The sequence below is a fragment of the Halictus rubicundus genome, chromosome 8 (genome assembly GCF_050948215.1).
Source record: "Halictus rubicundus isolate RS-2024b chromosome 8, iyHalRubi1_principal, whole genome shotgun sequence".
NCBI classification, from domain to species: domain Eukaryota; kingdom Metazoa; phylum Arthropoda; class Insecta; order Hymenoptera; family Halictidae; genus Halictus; species Halictus rubicundus.
The window spans coordinates 4,628,405-4,646,455 of NC_135156.1; the positions used below are offsets into that span (position 1 = coordinate 4,628,405).

The window sequence follows — 18,051 nt, forward strand, 5'->3', positions numbered from 1 at the left end:
TTTCGGCAATCTGTCACATGGCTGAACGGGGAAATAATTCTTCGTAGCATATTAATGCGGGATTAGAAATTAATTAACTCTGTTTGTACTTGATTTTTCAGATTCTTTTCATTAATAAAGTTCTGTCTTGGTTACAATCTAAAGTATTAAATAGTTTACTCATTTATATAAGCAAGGTCAAAAACTTAACAAACATTTTACAGCGTTTCGTTTAAAATGAGTAATAATTATATTAATAATAATAATAATATAATTATCAATAATAATAATAATAATAATAATAATAATAATATTACGCATATCGCCAACAAAATTCGTATAATGTACAACTCGTAGATATACATATAAATTAACATCTGTTCCTCAAATAAATGATTTCTGCGTTTGGCACGATGTCATGTAATCGAAGCAAATTAAACACCATGTTACATTTTGATTGTCCGTGGCTAGTAGTGAGATACAATGAAGTATGGTTTGCTTCGTACACTTGCGTTTTCTTCTCTTCTCTCCCTATCTCTCCCGCTCTCTTTCTTTTTTTTTATTTTTGGTGTTTCATTCGTCGATGGTTTCTATGCAATTTAGTCGGCCGTTCTTCACGAGGATATGAACATTATATTTAAGTAACGATTCGCATGCATTACAAGGTCGCGTAAAAGAAACGGTATTCCCTATTTTGTGTACAGTACGCTACAGTAATACTTCGTAAAAAATACTCGACGAGTGAGCTATTTTGTACAATTACTGTCTTACAATGCTTTTTCTTTTATTCTTGTACTTATATCGCTATGTGCAAACGCGTGTCGTTCGACTGTTCTTTTATAAATAAATATCTTTTCCCCGAGGACCGACGGCCGACCAGAGTATTTTGCCCAAATGTCAGGATTTACTGGTGTATTGCTTTTACGTTGCTCCACTAATCGATTACATCTAGTTTGTAAATGATCGATTAGCTAAATTACTATTATTATAAATGGCATCCCACCCCCTAATTGATTACATTAGAATAAACTACATGGAAGAACAGATCTTCAGTCGTAGCAAACGAAAGCTAGACTAAAAATTTCAACAAATAGTGAAAACTGTGATATTACTTTCAATATATATATACATATGTATACATATATACATATATATGTATTCGTGCAATACATATACATGTGTATATATATTTATTATATACAATATATTACTAATTTGAAGATGCCAGTTTCCCTATCTAGATTAGAATGTCAAGGTGTCAGCAAGAATGCCAATTCGATAATATCAGAAAGTGCGGGTCTACACCTTTCCCGCTCTCTAAACAAAACTTATAAAACTCTAAAAACATCTGTTTCACCAAAAGTATAACAACAACAACAAGGCATGTTTAGTTTTGCAATAATATCACAGACAATAGAAAACGTAAAGTCTACAAAAACTGGTCTTGCTTGTGTGTGTGTGTATACGAATTTTGAAAAGAAAAACCGCTCGAATTCGTGAGAGCACGAGCATCTAAAGAATACAAATATACAATGTATACATTAAATAGGATAAATTTTTTTTACATTACATAAAAAATGTACATTTGTCTCAAAAATTGCTTCACCGTATCATATATACATATACACATATATAACAATATGTATATATATATATATATGTATGCACAACATGGCATTCTTCCTTGCACCCATATCTTGGATTACTTTTCTTCTCTCTGTAGCTGACTAGCTACAATCACATAAAAAGTTTTGGCAGCGCGCCCTGTCAATATTTGTCCCTTGAATTTATCGTTACGCTAAATCATAGAAAGATCGCGCGAACGACATCCAGAGCGATGTCACGTTCCGGTGAATTTTTCCAAGTGTACAAACGACATCTTTCCGACTGAAAATTGTATAAAGTCGCTTCTCCCGAGCGAACGATCATCGCGTAGCTCTTAACTAAATCAATTTACTACGAGGAGCAAAGCATCGAAGACCTCGAGAATGTAAACTAGACTTCTGGATTAAATATCGGACGATAAACAATGCGATAATCAATAAGTTAAACTAAATTGCACCTTCTTCGAAAGCTACACCTACACGACTCGTGTCTCCTTGTGTCTCGAATATATCTGAGCCAGCAGTTTAACATAGATCTCGCAGGTAACAATTCATTATTATTCTCGATTGTGACGCTTAATTATCATTATCGACCTAACCAGAGATATTCGCAATTTCTTTCCCTTTAGGTTCACACATGATGTCGCAAGACTAGAAACGTCTCCGATTTAAACTTTCCAAATCATTTTAAATTGGCAAAGATTACACGTTGTCTCGTTTTTCCTTTTTTCTTTCTTTTCTTTTCTTTTTTTTTTTTTGTTTGCTTTTTCGTTCTGTTTATGAAAATCGCCGAACCGTGTAATGACATTATGCAATCATAAAACACATGGAATTGTTCAGGCTGCGCTACCGTGCTGTGCTTGTAGTGTCACGCAAGTTACGCTATGATTACAATTAGTAAATGGTTTAAGCTAATAATCTGTGTTTTTAGCGAATTATTAGGAAGAGCTTTTATCACGCGGGCAGTGCCCTGTAAAAATATATACGTTCTCTCTATATAGAACTAGACGTTTAATGTATGCCAGACCAGTTCTCTCCCGTATCGATATATATATATATATCTCCACCCCATTTGTATACGCGTCTTCGATTACTTATCAGGTATTTCACGATGTCTCTTAAATATTACAGATATATTTGTTTTTTGTTATTTTCTTTTTTTATAAAAATAGGTTTACCTCTTGTGTTTCCTACGCCCCGTACGCCCCCGATCAATATACATAGTATCGATTCGACATGATATATTGATTCTTTAACAAAATTTTAAAACTGGTCCGCGCATACATCATAGGATCTACATATATATATATACATATATATATACAGCATTGTTTAAAATCATCTCAAAAGCCACGAAGAGAGTAGAAAAAGGCATGAAATGATAATATTTTCGTCATTTCAAATCCATGTTTTTTTTTAGTGCACCTTGACTTTGTGATTCTTTCCTATCTCTTACTGTCTCACTCTCACTCTCACTCTCTCTCTCTCTCTCTCTCTCTCTCTCTCTCTCTCTCTCTCTCTCTCTCTCTCTCTCTCCCTCTCTCTCTGGATTTCTCTTTTTTTTTCGTTTTTGTTATTACTAATTCTCGCGGTACGCATTTTTGCTCACATATAGCTGCGTACATGACCAGATGTATTTCAGTGTAAATGAATGAGCACATGAACCTCTGTGTCTTTGTATGTGTGCGTGTGTGTGTGTGTGTGTTTGATTGTGTATGACTGTCCATGAGTGCGCATGTGTGTACGTGGACATATGTATATATATGTATAATATATATATATATAATCTTTTTTTAAATATATTATCAATTTCTCTATCGAATAGATATCAATTATATCTCTATACATATCTACAAAAACCTAATATATAGAACTCTATTATCATTAATTAAACTCTCTATGAATTAATATGTATAATCGTCACAACAGGTCTAAAAAGTTTCATCGTTATTTAGTTTAGTATGCGATAGTGTTTCCTTCATTGACAATCCCGTGAACCGCCTTAGTTGTGTCCATGTTCATAGTTAACATGCTGCGAAAGAAACGATCTCTCTCTCTCTCTCTCTCTCTCTCTCTCTCTCTCTCTCTATCTCTGCTCTCCTCTCCTCTCCTCAAACACTACCATCCTATTATTGCTTGTTGCTTAGTACTACTGAATTTATTTTGGCATATAGCGAGTTCTAAACCCTGAGCGACCGCCAATTTTTTGTCATTTCTTGTTTCCCTCGCGTTAAATAGAAATGCACCTGACAGAGCTTCCCTTCGCGTTCTTCTCCCACTCTTTCTTCTTACACGCCTAAAAATGGCAATATAACTTCGATGCGAATCATTGCTAACATTTGTTTTGCGTTCGAAAGACGGCAGAGTGTTTGTAACCAGTGATATATATGTACACATATACGTATAATATATTGTATATGTATATGTGTATGTTCGAAGGTGTTTCGAGTCTGTTTCCGATTCAATTTGTATCGTTATATCGAAAGAAAGTAGAATATCGCGGGAAAACATTTCTGTTTCTTTTCTTATCCGAGGATGGAAAAAAGATAACGAGCGCACGTGAACACCACCATACGTGAGGTACACGCCAACGATAAGTTTTATATAATTTGTTTTAAATACCGCTTTCCTTCGCTCCACTTTGGCCAATGTTTACGCCTCTTTTCCGGCGGGTTCGAGTAGTCGTTCGGAGTCGAACGTTTCTTCGGCTTCGACGTACCTTCCGACTTTGGTGCTGGGCTAATACCTTGTGTGTGAGGCGTTCTAGCGTGATTCAGCGCCGTGGTCACGCCTGCTAAATTTAAAAGCGCATCCGCACCCTCTGCTATCTTCCGTTGCTCGTCGAAATCCGAATTCGTTTCTTCGCTTGGGTATCTGCTGAACAATGGAGCACAAGAAACGCGTCAGCAACGGCCCTTCAACGCCAATTTTGCCTTACGATAACCGACAGACTAGCCCTCGCTAGTCATTTCTCTATACTTTAAATCTTTCGATTACAAACCGTGTACGCTTACCTTTCTCGTTGCGCCGTAGTGATGCAACTGTACGTATGGTCTTCACTAGAGCTCCTAGTGATCACTGGAATCCACTTCTCCGACTCTGGTAATTTTCGCTTACGATCTACAAGTAGAAACTGTTATAATAGATGTTCGCCTTATCGCGTCAAGCCTGTCCCGTGTTATACGGTACCTTTGTTATGATTTAAAATAATAGGTCCGTGTTTAAAAGAAAGCATAGCAGCGGCGGCTGCATCTACATCGCTGTCTACTTCGGTTTCTGTGTTGTCGGAAATGTTGCTCGATGCCAGTCTTTTGGAGAGGTATGGGAAGAGAATGGGGTCTGGAAGGCGTGTGCTTGTATTCTTTCTCGGCGGTTTTTCTGGGGAAGACAAAGTTTGAGCGGTAGGAGGCGGGAAGGGAGCGCGAGACAATGCTTGTATCAAGTTTGGTCGATACTGAGCATCTACCATCCATAACGAACCTTTCCCCAAATTCTGAAAGTAAAGCAAGTTACTCTGTTAACAAAGTCTACTTCGCGAATCTGTTGAAATTGGAAATATGTATACCGGAATTTAAGCCGACGGAACTTACCGGCGCTTTCTCCACTTTGCGAAAACATTTATTCAAGCTTAGATTATGTCTTACAGAATTTTTCCAGCCAGTGGGAGCGTTCCTAAAATATGGAAAGTGATCCAATATCCAAGCATACACTTCCTTGACTGGTAGGGCTTTTACAGGGCTATCTTCAATAGCCATGAAAATTAAACAGGAAAATGAGTATGGTGGTTTACTGTTTCTGTGCAAATGAGGATCGTATGGTATGTGAGTAGGATGCTTGTTCCGGTTCGAAACCGGCAGATTGTTGTTGCTCAAGGAGATCTTCGTTTGATTATTTTGCGAGGAATTGTAATGATTTTTTACCGATTCCTGAAAGATTTGCATCGATTTTTGACCATTCTTAGTCGCGTGCTGAAAGCTCTGACTATGACCGTGCGACGTTGAATTGTTTATCTTGCCATTGTTATCTGCCGAGAGAACGAGAAACGAAAAATTCGAATAAATATTTCAGTTCATTTAAACGATCCGTGTAATAATTACCTGGACAATAACCATCGTCTAAGCTTGAGATGGAGTTCGTGTTTTCAGAAAAGTCTGCCGCATCGTCGCACACATTGTTATTCAGCGCGTTCTCGTTTTTTATGTCTTTGGGAGGATTCGCGATGTCCAAGCCCTTCAACAAATTCTGCTGATGGAGCCAACTCAACGAGGTCAAATCATCGTCCAACTGACTATTCTTTTCCAGAGATTTTTCCGACATCGAGACGTCCTCGTGAAGCTCGTCGGACGAATTCGCCTCGACAAAAGCACTCGCGTTCTCCTCTTCCTTCATAGTGTACACCGTTTCTCCGAAACTGAACACCTGAGTGCTATTCAGTCCTACTCCAGTTTCAACTCCCGATGCATCTGGTCTATCTGGTGGCATGTTGTGTCCGGTATCTTTTTTGTCACTGAAAACAGTTGTAAGCATTAGAGACTAGTCTTTGAGCTTCCGGGTCAAAATGGACCCAACTAATTTTATTCTATTCTTCGAATCTAAACAACCGAAAGTTCGAGTCAGGGGTCAGGGGAAATAAATAGTCTTTGAGGACACGGGTCAAAGCAGACCCAGACACCGCAGTACGGGAACGGAGGGGGTGGTAAAGAGATAAGAGAATCGCTCGCGTTATCGGCCCGAATTATTTCGCTCCTTGTTCGTCGAAGCGAAATGGAATTTTAGCCTCGAATCGGGGAAAAATAGATAAGCCTGAATGATTCTGCCGGCCACGAAGCAGAAATGCTGTTGCCAAGCAACAGCTACCATGTAATCCTAGCAATATGGTTGCGCCTAGTTTCTCGAACGAATCTTCGATTCGTCGCAACGCTCCAATTATTGTTGCTGGTAACTCGTACGTTCGAAATTCGCTTTGAATTTTTGAGAAAATCGTAGAACCGAAATGGGTAAGAGTCCCAATTACGGTGGAGGTACCAATTACTCTGCCTATATTAATTATACTTATTTATAAAGCATAATAAATATTAAAAAGGAGATATAACTTTTTTTTTATTAAAATCAGTGAATATATGTGTTATATATTTATTTTTTAATATTGATTATGCTTTAAAAATAAGTATAATTAATATAGGCACAGTAATTGATACCCTCACTGCAGTTGGGTCCCTCACTCTACAAGTAAACTGCGGATATCGAGCCTCTATAGTCGAGTATCAAAGATCCGAAATGAAATGGAATTTCTTATCGGGTATAATAAAATTAACAAAAATTGGATAGTTGTTTGAAAGCTCCAAAACAAGGTCCGAATTGTCCTCGTTAAACTATTTCAGCATGGAAAATAGAAACGATACCGTTTACTTTGTTGGGCTTTCGCGGTATTCCAACCTCTCGACAGTCGCAGTAGGTCAACGATACCGAATCAAAAAGGGATGTTCGGTTGACTCTTTCCCGAGGAACTTCGATGCTGCGAACGCGTAAAGATCCGCGGTCTATTTATAGCGGGGGAAACGCGTGTCAAGTTGGTCGGAGATAATTCATTGGTAAACGATGGGAAACATAGAAATGAACGTTAAAGAGGTTAATCATCGTGGATGCGGTTCGTCTCCTATTTTTGGTAGCATATAGGAATACTATAATTAAGAATGGACGCGTAAGCCCGAGTGAAATTGAATTTCCGCGCATGCGACGCGCCTGTAGCCTCGAACCCAGAGTGCCAACATCGTCATTTGTTTATCCGCTAATAAGCGACAAAATGGCCGCGCTATTGGGAACACATTGGACTCTGAAAATAAACTTCGAAGGGATCGATGCGTTCCTCGATACCGTTCACGATGGACCTAAACGATAGTGTCGCGGGTACATGGTGCGTGCTACATTTCACGGATTCCGTGCGACCGACACTGTACTTTTAAACGGGCTCCGAGAAAAATGGCGTCTGCACGGCGCAGTCTGTTTTCCCCAGCATGTTTCTCTGGCCTTGTTGTTAACGCTGCAACGTGAACACGTTCGACGCTCGTTTTTTGGAACGTTCGCGTTCATGGTTTTTCCGATTCGGGACAGCAAGAAACACACCGACAAGCGACGACAACTGCACACGACGAATACGTGGATCACGACCGAGAACAGATTTATCGCGGACGATTCGTTTTTTGCGAGACGATCCTCGACGGGACGAACTCGCGACGAAAAACAACAAGGAAAGCGGTATCGAACGCGTCCTCGGCGAGCTCGGTGCTCCATGTGAACGTCCGTCAAAAAATTCGAGAACACGCGAAAACATGCCACTGCGTTACTTGTTGAATTCAAATATGGAGTTGATAATGATTACGAAACTGGAGCAAACATGAAAATGGCCACGGTTGCGGTTGCACACGATATCAATCCCCTGTTCCCCGAGGAATGTGTCCCTTTTTCTCGATAATCTGTCCCCCGATAGATTTCGCGACAGATATTAGAGTAACGAACGAAATGCGAGCACACCGAAAAAAGGTCCCCTGCCAACCATATTTTTAATGTATTCTTATGTACGCGTCATCATTTCAGACGTTCAATTTCGAGAGGACGAGACCGTGCTTTCCTAACTCCGTGATCGAACGATACTCTTCTGGATACATTCACGAGATCCTCGCTGTTTCGATGAACATTTTTTGGCGATAGCCACATTGGAACGTTTAACGAATGAAACGGCGTTTTGCGTCTTTTTAATTTTCACCGTCGCGCGAGATCGTCGCCGCGCACTCGAATCTCGTCACTTGAAAACGAACGCGAAAAATGCTGCGAGGGTTTCTCTTGAAAAAACTCACGTATTCGAGTAGACAGACGGCAGTCTTCGTTGGTTTTCTAAAGACGGGCATCTCAAGCACACTCTACACAACACCCAGCTGATTGAGACGCCATATTTTGACGTCATCACGTGTTTGCCGAAACATTTATCGGATCTCGAACATCGATGTATCGCGCACGACCCGGGAAAACACGAATCTGCGGCACTACGAACTCTATAATTTACAGTATCTCATGAGTTTAGAAGCTTATAAGAGTCTCGATTACGATTGTTGGAGAATGAATAACCATATCGTTTGAGCATTCATAACTTTATTCTATCATTTTCAATCGTCGTAAGTTACAACAGTAAATAGAAAGTAGTTCTCTTTTCTCTTAAATTCGCTAAAACGGGTAATGGATACTTAAAATTCTAACAGAAAAATTGCTTAATGCTTTTTCTGGGATCTGAAAGGCAGTCACAGCCCGATAAACCGTGACATCGATGACAACGTTTGTCTCATTTCGTCGAATAATAATACCTTCGTATCATACTTTATAATTCCATTCATACTGCTACAATATACTGCACCATATACTTTATACTGTTGTGTAATGTATTCGAATCGCAACGATGATGATTTGCTTTCGTCAACACGATTTCTCGCAGCTACAATAAATGTTTATCATATATATATATATGTATGTATTCACATGGCACAATCATAGGAAAATTCTTTACAATAATGTATTAAAATATTTCATTTCAATTCGTTCGGTGGCGAAGAGTTCTATAGTCACACATCAATTGTTACCCGCACGAACATATACGGGGAGGAGGGTATATACAAAATTTGGAGAACAGAAAATTAGTACTTTTGATCACCTTCGTAGGCGGTGTAATATTCACAAGTCATCGTGTACTGCGCGGATAAGTTAATGATGTCCCTAACGAATTGATTTTCTCTTATCTTCCTACATGATTTCTCCTACTCGATCTTTTTGCACGCGTCGCAAACGCGAACCGGCTTTTCCCATCCTCTGTGCGGAACGGGATTGCTATTTTGCGAACAGTCTTGACACACTCCACGCCCACAATCTCTACAGTGATGCAACGGAAGGGAGACAGAGAATTTTGCATCGCACACGCAACAGCTGACCACTTCCGAATCAGGGATCCAATACAAGGGTCGAACAGTATCCTTTATAAGTGCTGTAACAAATTGGAAAGAACGTTCAGCGCATAAACAATATATTCTCCATGATGCAATTATGGTTTTCCTGCAGAAATGTGCGAGAACCGGAAAGTGTCGAGCACCCGATGGTCGGAACGGGTTGAGAATTTTATTCGGGGTTGGGAGGGGTTATAGAAAATTTTAGGATTCTCGAATATATCGAGATTCCCGAGAATTTTTGAGATCGGAACGGGTTGTAGAAAATTTCGGGATTACCTATCCTGACCACCGGATACTCAACATTTTTGGGTTCTCGGACACCTCTATTTTCCTGTGACCTTACATTTCGAGTAGTTCAAAACTGTTCCTACTGCACTCAGGGTGGAGACCACTTGCTCTGTGACTTTTCTAGCGTTCACGTCCTCCGACGTTTCGGAGACTTCGTCGTTCGAATCGATATTTTTAGCATAACAGTTATCGCAGACACGAACCGGCGTATGCCAATTTCTGTTCGGAACACATTTCTTTTTGGAGGAACACTGCGAACAGAAGCCTTCGCCGCACGCCCGGCAGTGGTGCTTCGTGTCCGTTGGTCCGAACACGGTTTCACATTGATGACAATGTTTAATCTCGTTGTTAGGTCTCCAGTACGATGGTGCTACTTGATCGGCAACCCACGCGGACAACACCTTTGTCGGTTGTAACGAAACGTTAGTCACAGCTTCGGTAATGTACGACACACCATCTATTACCTTTTGCGCGGTGTTCTGTGACGCAACAGAATGATTTCCCTAAAAATAAACGAGACGATGGGACGGTGAAGATAACGAACGGTTCGGTACAAGAAAAATGATACACGAACGGCGTACCATGTTCCACACATGTATGATTTCCGTGCGCACGGCAAACTCTTCTTCTGGATCTTTGTTGCCGTACCAATACTGTCGACTTCTATAGATCTTCCTGCAACGGGGACACTCTATCACATCCCCTGCCCATGCATGAGTAACTAAACTGTACCAACTATTATCGTTCTGTGATTGGATACGTTTCGTGACTCGCACCTCGTTTCCATCGCTATAACATTGTTTACATATATACACTAAATTTTCGTACTGATGCTGATACCGGCACCTACGAACACGTAAAAGTCAAACGTTATCTGGTGTCATCGATTGCAATCTGCGTCTCGCGCAGACTTGGACATCGAAATTAATCGATTGTAAATGTTACTAATTATTAATTAGTTATTAGTAATTAATCGCATTAACACGTTCCCTGTCGCGTGGATTTTATGTGTTTCACGCTACGTGTCTTGACTATTTTATTTGTATAAACGACCACAGTTGTTAACAATTATTATTAGTTACTTGCTAATGAATTTTACACCGTATTCCATAATTTAGTCTAGTTCATTTCAGAACGAATAAATTGATATATTCAATGTCACTAATTTTATAAGAATCGGCGTAAGAACGGGTTTCGGCTTGTACCGAAAAATAGTATACGTGACAGGGAACGTGATGAGTATACTGGCGAGCTCTGATTCGATGGAATTTCGATCAGGGAACTGACCTGTTATTGCTGTTGTGCGGTACTCCCTGTCGAAGATGACCCATACTGTTGATACATCTACACCCGCAGCTGAGACATTTGACGGGACAAGTGAAATATTGATCGGGAAACAAACAAGTGGTGTAGTTGTCGATCTGCCCGGAGAATTTGTCGTTCAGAATCCTTAGCGTATTGTAAACTAAATGCGGTTGCCTGGCGTATCGAACGGTTGTGTTGTTTAATTCCTTTGTTATAGCGGTGTGCAACGGCTCGTAATCAGCTATGAAATTCGCTGCCTGCAGGCCAACGTATTTCATAGAACTAAACGCCTCTGTTTCCAGTTCCATCTCAGCGAATCGCGTTTGGAGAATATCTTCCGTGGTTTTCGTTTCGCCTGCGACAGAAAGAAAATAATATATCTGCTGTGACGTCGCCGCTGTGATTTAGAAAAGAACTTGTATCGAAGTTACTGTTAATCTGAAAATGTGGCAATATGTACTGTTAGTTAGAGGCTGGGTGTATCTAGTTTCGTGTAGTACTATGATACTTGGCCCCATTGTACTTAAGGAGTTTAAAACACCTTCCCTCTGCCCTACTGCTTGCAAAGCGGTTTGAAAATGATGACTGTAAGCTCTAGAGGCAGCACCAAGAAATTTGAACAAGTCTGTATTCAGTCTTTCGGACTGTGTTCTATACACTACGATATCAGACACAGCGAGAACTTTAAGCAGTAACCTTGTACGTTCATTCTCGTGAGGCGAGACACCTGGAAACAAAACGATTTAATTATTGAATTGTTTCTGTACTTACTTTCAAAGTATGGACCATGCAAATAGAAATATACCTAGCAGACCTTCCGTATCCAAACAGATCACTTTAAGGACTGGATCGAAAGCAGCCCAAACACCCAAAGTGCAAGAGTTCTGATCATTGGAGGTTTTAAACACTTGTTCTCCTTTGAAAAATGTCTGGTTCAACGTATGACTCTTCCCATCACCAGTATTCCCGAAAATAGACACTACTTTTACTCTCAGATCCTTCTGACCACAATTTAATTTCTCTACAAACTGTTTCTCATTGGAAACCATAAGATTTTCCTGTCCGTCGATCAATAAGAAACTCCTCGACTGATTACACTCACACTGCGCTTGTAGTCCATTCTCGAAAATCCCATTCGAAGAGATCGTGTCGTGGTTGGGACAACGTACTTCCCTATTGAAAATGCTAATGCCGTCTAGGCTCTTCAACATAGCTGGTCTGGTCGCTTCGTACTTACGTTCTATTGATAATGCACTCATACTACGATGCTACGTCGCTTCTGAAACATTAGATTACATACTTTGGAAAATAAGATTGGTAATAAATTATCAGAAAGAGAATCTGCGAGAAAGCGGAATCTCATATAATCATTTGAATAATCGCGTCGGAAAAATTAGTGTGGTTAGCGCTTATGTAAATAAACTGGAGAGAGAGCGGAAAAACAATTGTGACGCACCAGTGAAGCGGCAAACGATGTGTTATTGTGCAATGGCACAGAACAAACAAGAAACGAAGCAAACACACATGCGTTGCAGTCACGTAAACATTTTGTACTTGCACGAATTGACAGAACCCATGATGGCGACGTTCCTTACCTTTTCAAGATTTAATGATTCATAGCGTTTAAGGAGGTAGCATCACGGTAAAAGCGATTAGCGTTTCGTCAGCGCCGTTGACGTCGACCGGGAACGAGGGATTTCGCACGACCTCGGGAATTCAAATGATCCTGATGATAAACAACACCTCCATTACGAGCGATTGACAGTATGGCCGCGCAGATCCGGCAGGCAACTCTTTCAAAAACAGATCGAAAGTGATTTCAAGGCTAACGTTCCGCGTTTTCTTTTGTCCTGTGAAATGTATCGCAGCGTTTTTATTCGTCGCTCGACTTCAAAATACCTAAGGACCCCCAACTGAGGTAACCTTACGACCATGAATCGTCAACAGTTGCTGAAAGCGATTCCCTATAAAAACAAATGACCGGTGATTGTAGTGCTGCAATCATTTTCCATTTTTGAGATCCTTGTACGGCATGATCCACACAAAATTATGAGCCCAAATTTTTAGGTGGGAGGAGATACCTAACCTTTTCTATTAGTTTTTGAGACATTCTTCTGTATATACTACATATATGGATGCGCATTACATGCCTTTATTTGTATCACACAATGTTACGAAGCATTACTGTTGTGAATCAGCTTGTCATCAGCTTTCTAGAAGACAACCAATGCAATTGTGCAGCTAGACTCGCGATTCAAGAAAAAGAAGGGGTAATTAACGATGGAAAACTGATTACGATGGTTGGCATTGGTCATGCGTTATCAGACTTTTTTCGCACACCGATACAATTATGTTCGAGATACGTTATTCAATGATAATATATGTACGGTATTATTGATGAATGTATAGCGGTACGTTATTGCGACGCGTACAGTATATAGTGCATATATATATGCGTACTTCGAAAGCTTTGATATAATTAATCTTACGAAGTTTGCGATCTCGTAAACACGGTCGATTTGTTATTGATTAAACTAACGAATAAGTACCTATATATACTCGTGAATTGTAAACAAATTACTTAAACACGGTCGTAATGAAATAAAGGGACAACATTATTGAACATTTCTTTATTCAATTAAAGAGCAATACATAACTTTCTTTTACAGAGAATCGATACAATGAATCGCTGTAATTGCGAAACTACATGTATCCATAGTGCTCTATTACCTAAGCGGTACTGTAAAATATTTATAGCAGTGTATACCAATAATGGTACACTCTAGCAAAGGCTGATTCAACGTAAACGTATAATTACAGTTCATAGTAGCTGCTGCGTCGTTTCGCAAATTCATTGCGAATATTCCTGGTTGATTCGCGGTGATTCCGCAGCGTGCATTTTGAAGTAGCCACACGATATCGCTAATGCGAACGAGAGTCCGGTAAAAGTCGACTGCGACACCGCTCGATTATCGAATGCGCACTGTTCAAAATATCGATATACTGATTGACGAGGAAGTGCTGATAATACACCGCTGCGCTGGCCGACCGCTGGATTATTGAGGTTGATTTTCTGTTTCGTCGTACGTGACATCGTACTGCGTGGCCACACGCGATTTTATCGCCGAGACGCTCCCGTTGGAATGAATGTCAGAAAAATCTGATACTAACTGGTACGGCACACGTGCCATAATGTCACCGAAAGACTCGGTCGAGGAGAGTTTTAGGATTCATTTTTCTCCCTTGCACGAGAACCAGTGACCCGCCCCGACGAAATTTTCTTTGGCTGCAGCAAATCTTTGAACAATGGAGAACCACACCGAGGACAACACCATCAACATGAACGGAAGCGGTACGTCCGATGCGAAAGGTAATTCGCGAAATTGTTTTCGGTGTCACGTCAATGACAGAAACGGTTTCGTAAATTTCACGCGAGACAATTATAATTATTCGTTCGTTTCCGCTCCGCTGCGATAACCCGTAAAAATTATAGACCAACTTTAACTCGAATTATTCGTAGCACGTTCAGCACACCATTTTATCTCTATACGGTTCCTTTAGAATTATTCGTTCATTGTTGACACCTTGTTCACTGGTAAAGTAACTGGATTGAATTTATTAACAAAAGTTTGCAACGCTTTAGAGGAGCTGCAGGAAAAGATAAGTAGACTGGAATTGGAGAAAGTGAAGATGCAAGAGGAGTTCAATGTTCAGAGGGCTAAGATGAAGGAGCTATATCTTCAGAAAGAAGGTAACAATAATTTTTTTGTATGTAGGTGTTGTAAATAACTTTGCGAGAGGGGTGTTAATCGCAGCATATATTTGCAGAAGAACTGAAGAGAGGATTAAACGATAATACTATCTTGCAAGAAGAGAACGCAAAGCTGAAAAACGAGTTGTACGAGGTAAAGAGTGAACTGGATAGGACTAATCTGAATATACTGAATGATGTACTCTTCGAGAAAAGGAAAGCCGAAGAGGAGATAGCGTCCTTGCAAAAAGTTATACACGAAACGGTAGAGGAGTCATCGAGCTCGCAGAAACAGTTGGATACAGAAGTGTCTAAATTGAAAATAAACCTGTCCAAGTTGCAAGAAGAGAACAAATGGTTAAAGTCGCAGTTACCCAAGGAACCGTCTGTGGATGGCCCACAGTTATCGTTGACCTCAGTAACCAAAGCACTAACTCGAAAAGTAGTTTCGCAACTAGGTGCAGATGCTTTATCTTTAGGTCCCGACAATCTCGAGGAAAGCATGAGGAAGGTAAAAAGATATGTACGTAAACATTAGGATACATGATTTTTGAACTTTTCTGTAATGAACTCGCAGTCGCGACGCCGCGTTTCAGAAAACTGTTCATAAATCATCCCCGATGATCACGATGAAGCATTTGTTTTATTACTTGTGTTTTTTTTCCTATCGATTTTACATAGGTGTGCAAATATTAGAAAGTATTGCTTTATAGGCACAGGAAGATGCAGAAGTTCTGCGTTCACTGGTTGTGCCACTCGAAGAAGAGATTAAAGCGTTGAAAGAGAAATTGAGAGCCACAGACGACGAGTTACAGAAGTGCAAAGAAACGCAGTCGGTAAAGAGACAACAGGAGCCGGGTTCGTTCGAGCCTGCATGCGACATGTGCGCCAATTACGAGACCCAATTAGTCAAAATACAAGCCACCGCGAAAGATTTAGAGAAACAACTATTGGACTCCGAGCGTATGCTACAAATGCAGAAAGAGGACCTGGCCAAAGAGGTGGAGTTTCGCAAGGAAATGGAGGAGAAATGGAACGAAAAGAAGGAGGAACACAAAATCAAAGTAGGCGAACTCACGGACACCTGGCAAACGGTACAACAGAATTTGCTCGAGTTGAAGAAAGTTTTCGAACAACTTCAGAAAAACAACAAAGAAGAGCTGATGAAACTGACCCGGGGTCGAGAGGAAGTACAGAGGCACCTTATCGCGTAAGAAAACTTTCTGTAATCGTGTAACTTTGATATCGTTTTCGTAATCTTAATTTTAGACGTGCGTAAAGTAACAATCCTCTTTGCCAAGGCATTCCTGACAAAATTTTATTGAAAATCTAGTTGAATTTTTGCAGACTGCAAAAAGAAAATGAGAATCTTGTTGGTAAGCATAGTAAACATTCCCAGCAACTGCAGAGTGAGAGCATCAACATGCCAAACAACGTCGAGGAGCTACATGTCAGTCTTTTGAAGATGCGCGAGGATTTGATCACTGCTAAAGTTGCACAAGAAGTCGCGCAAGAGAAGGAAGAAACGTTACGGTACGAGGTAACCTTGTTACATGAACAAATGGAACAAGAAAGCAGAGTGAAAGAACAAGAGTTGTTGGTACTGAAAAATGAAATTAGCGGATTAAGGTACAATTTCTCGATGTTCTAATATTACGAGTATTCGACGAGTTAATAAGTGTTCGGTTTCTCTAATTGTATTTTCTTTTTTTTGTTTATGCAGAACTCACTTAGATAAATATATTAGGGATCATCGATCGCTTGCCCAAAGGGAAGAGAAACTCGAGCGTTTAGAGAAACAATTGGAAGCTGTTTTGAAAGAGAATAAAGAGGCTGAATTAAAAATTGTTGAACTTCGGCAAAGAGTTACCAGCCTGCAACAAGAACTGGACACTAGTGAAGCGGTACAGAAAGACTTTGTTAGACTGTCGCAATCGTTGCAGGTATGAAATACGAAAGGACTTTGAATACATGCTATTATTGCTACGTGTGTGTTGTTATATTACAAAATCGATTGTTTGCGATACAGGTACAATTAGAAAGAATCAGACAAGCTGGTAGCGAAGTAAGATGGCAACACGAAGAGGATGTGGAAGAATGCCCCAGTTGTCATAACGCTTTCACGGTTACAAAGAAAAAGGTATTGTTGTCTCTTGTTCGTACATGTTTCTGCGAAAGCTAAACAAGTATATTTTTTTTTCGCAGGCGCATTGCCGTCATTGTGGCCATATATTTTGTCAGTCTTGTCTTTCACATGTCGTGAAAAGTGGACCGAAACAAAGACCATCCAGAGTCTGTGATGTTTGCCATACGTTATTGGTGCAGGATACAGCGCCATACTTTAGCCAAGAACCTCCACACACACCTGATTAAATATTCTGACGCGAAACCAGTCCAGCAAAATGTGCAATATGAATTCGGTAATTCAGCATGTTGACAAGTTACGGGGTTCGATTACTGTGAAATTACCAAACATTCGAAATTTCTTTTGTCACTTATATGGTAGTTCAAAGTCTCGTATAAAATGCAGGCTAATGCAAAAAGTTATGTTTTGTTGGATTCGGAGAAGGTTTACAGTTTATATTTCTTTGGGTATATATAATTTTTAAAAAAATGGCTAAACATTTGGATAAACAGATTCTCATTATTTTTATAAAGTAATGTAAAATAGGGCACTTTTATTAGTGCTCCGTGAACCTAGTATTATTTTTCCCATTTGTTTTTCGTAATTTATCTTACGCTAAAATAAAATGCAAAACCGCTACTTAACCGAGCATGTTATTTTTTTTTTATGGACTGCATCCGGGAATTGATTGCCTTTGTCGGGCAATTGCAGTAGTCTAACCCGTTAACTGTACCTCTAGGTGGACATATGAGTTGATGTAACAAATCTTGTGCGATCAGTTTCAGGAAGATTTAGAAATGCTCTTAGTATGAGAGGATGCTAGATAAAATTCCTATTACCTGACAACTGGAGTGATAAGATAAATATCGTGTAAATACGAATTATGTACTACTTAATGTTTATTGTAATTTAAAAGATTAAAGCTTTTGAATGTATGTGTTATCCAAAAATTCATGAATATATATCTATTGTCTTGTTATCTACATTATTAAAAGTACATCTCGCATAGAA

General features: G+C 39.8%; 3 protein-coding genes across 10 annotated transcripts; 1 reads left to right on the forward strand and 2 right to left on the reverse strand.

Moving 5' to 3' along the window:
• Window positions 1-93: 93 nt before the first annotated feature.
• Window positions 94-8,668, reverse strand: LOC143356331 (uncharacterized). 3 transcript variants are annotated; one of them, XM_076791934.1, is made up of 6 exons: window positions 8,438-8,668; window positions 5,681-6,090; window positions 5,174-5,607; window positions 4,773-5,076; window positions 4,598-4,703; window positions 94-4,457 (listed from the first exon to the last, which is right to left on the reverse strand). In XM_076791934.1, the coding sequence occupies exons 1-6, from the start codon at window positions 8,542-8,544 to the stop codon at window positions 4,184-4,186; spliced, it is 1,635 nt and encodes a 544-aa protein (XP_076648049.1). In that variant the 5' UTR covers window positions 8,545-8,668; the 3' UTR covers window positions 94-4,183. The 3 variants fall into 3 exon arrangements, with proteins under 3 accessions (XP_076648049.1, XP_076648048.1, XP_076648051.1); XM_076791933.1 differs by having other exon boundaries at window positions 94-4,460; XM_076791936.1 differs by lacking the exon at window positions 8,438-8,668 and adding an exon at window positions 6,986-8,398 and having other exon boundaries at window positions 94-4,460.
• Window positions 8,669-8,712: 44 nt separating this feature from the next.
• Window positions 8,713-12,948, reverse strand: LOC143356327 (zinc finger FYVE domain-containing protein 1). 4 transcript variants are annotated; one of them, XM_076791926.1, is made up of 8 exons: window positions 12,738-12,878; window positions 11,970-12,424; window positions 11,625-11,891; window positions 11,147-11,519; window positions 10,441-10,705; window positions 10,324-10,362; window positions 9,915-10,260; window positions 8,713-9,609 (listed from the first exon to the last, which is right to left on the reverse strand). In XM_076791926.1, the coding sequence occupies exons 2-8, from the start codon at window positions 12,421-12,423 to the stop codon at window positions 9,386-9,388; spliced, it is 1,968 nt and encodes a 655-aa protein (XP_076648041.1). In that variant the 5' UTR covers window position 12,424; window positions 12,738-12,878; the 3' UTR covers window positions 8,713-9,385. The 4 variants fall into 4 exon arrangements, with proteins under 4 accessions (XP_076648041.1, XP_076648040.1, XP_076648039.1 ...); XM_076791925.1 differs by having other exon boundaries at window positions 9,915-10,362; window positions 11,979-12,424; window positions 12,738-12,948; XM_076791924.1 differs by having other exon boundaries at window positions 9,915-10,362; window positions 11,970-12,443; window positions 12,760-12,930.
• A 53-nt stretch (window positions 12,949-13,001) lies between these two features.
• Rbpn-5 (Rab GTPase-binding effector protein rabaptin-5) lies at window positions 13,002-18,051 on the forward strand. 3 transcript variants are annotated; one of them, XM_076791927.1, is made up of 9 exons: window positions 13,002-13,082; window positions 13,834-14,534; window positions 14,808-14,915; window positions 14,993-15,438; window positions 15,629-16,125; window positions 16,263-16,544; window positions 16,639-16,858; window positions 16,945-17,055; window positions 17,121-18,051. In XM_076791927.1, exons 2-9 carry the CDS (start codon window positions 14,471-14,473, stop codon window positions 17,286-17,288), a joined length of 1,896 nt encoding a protein of 631 aa, XP_076648042.1. In that variant the 5' UTR covers window positions 13,002-13,082; window positions 13,834-14,470; the 3' UTR covers window positions 17,289-18,051. The 3 variants fall into 3 exon arrangements, with proteins under 3 accessions (XP_076648042.1, XP_076648043.1, XP_076648044.1); XM_076791928.1 differs by having other exon boundaries at window positions 14,993-15,426; XM_076791929.1 differs by having other exon boundaries at window positions 13,834-14,516.

Coding starts and splice junctions, on each gene's coding strand:
- LOC143356331 (XM_076791933.1), bottom strand. CDS start 8,544: ATGACGTCAAAATATGGCGTCTCAATCAGCTGGGTGTTGTGTAGAGTG. Junction 5,077..5,173: donor GCAAAGTGGAGAAAGCGCCG/GTAAGTTCCGTC, acceptor CTTTACTTTCAG/AATTTGGGGAAAGGTTCGTT. Junction 4,461..4,597: donor ACTACGGCGCAACGAGAAAG/GTAAGCGTACAC, acceptor TCCATTGTTCAG/CAGATACCCAAGCGAAGAAA.
- LOC143356327 (XM_076791924.1), bottom strand. CDS start 12,423: ATGAGTGCATTATCAATAGAACGTAAGTACGAAGCGACCAGACCAGCT. Junction 11,892..11,969: donor GGATACGGAAGGTCTGCTAG/GTATATTTCTAT, acceptor TTTTGTTTCCAG/GTGTCTCGCCTCACGAGAAT. Junction 10,363..10,440: donor TCATACATGTGTGGAACATG/GTACGCCGTTCG, acceptor GTTTATTTTTAG/GGAAATCATTCTGTTGCGTC.
- Rbpn-5 (XM_076791927.1), top strand. CDS start 14,471: ATGGAGAACCACACCGAGGACAACACCATCAACATGAACGGAAGCGGT. Junction 14,535..14,807: donor CGGTACGTCCGATGCGAAAG/GTAATTCGCGAA, acceptor GCAACGCTTTAG/AGGAGCTGCAGGAAAAGATA. Junction 16,859..16,944: donor GACTGTCGCAATCGTTGCAG/GTATGAAATACG, acceptor TTTGCGATACAG/GTACAATTAGAAAGAATCAG.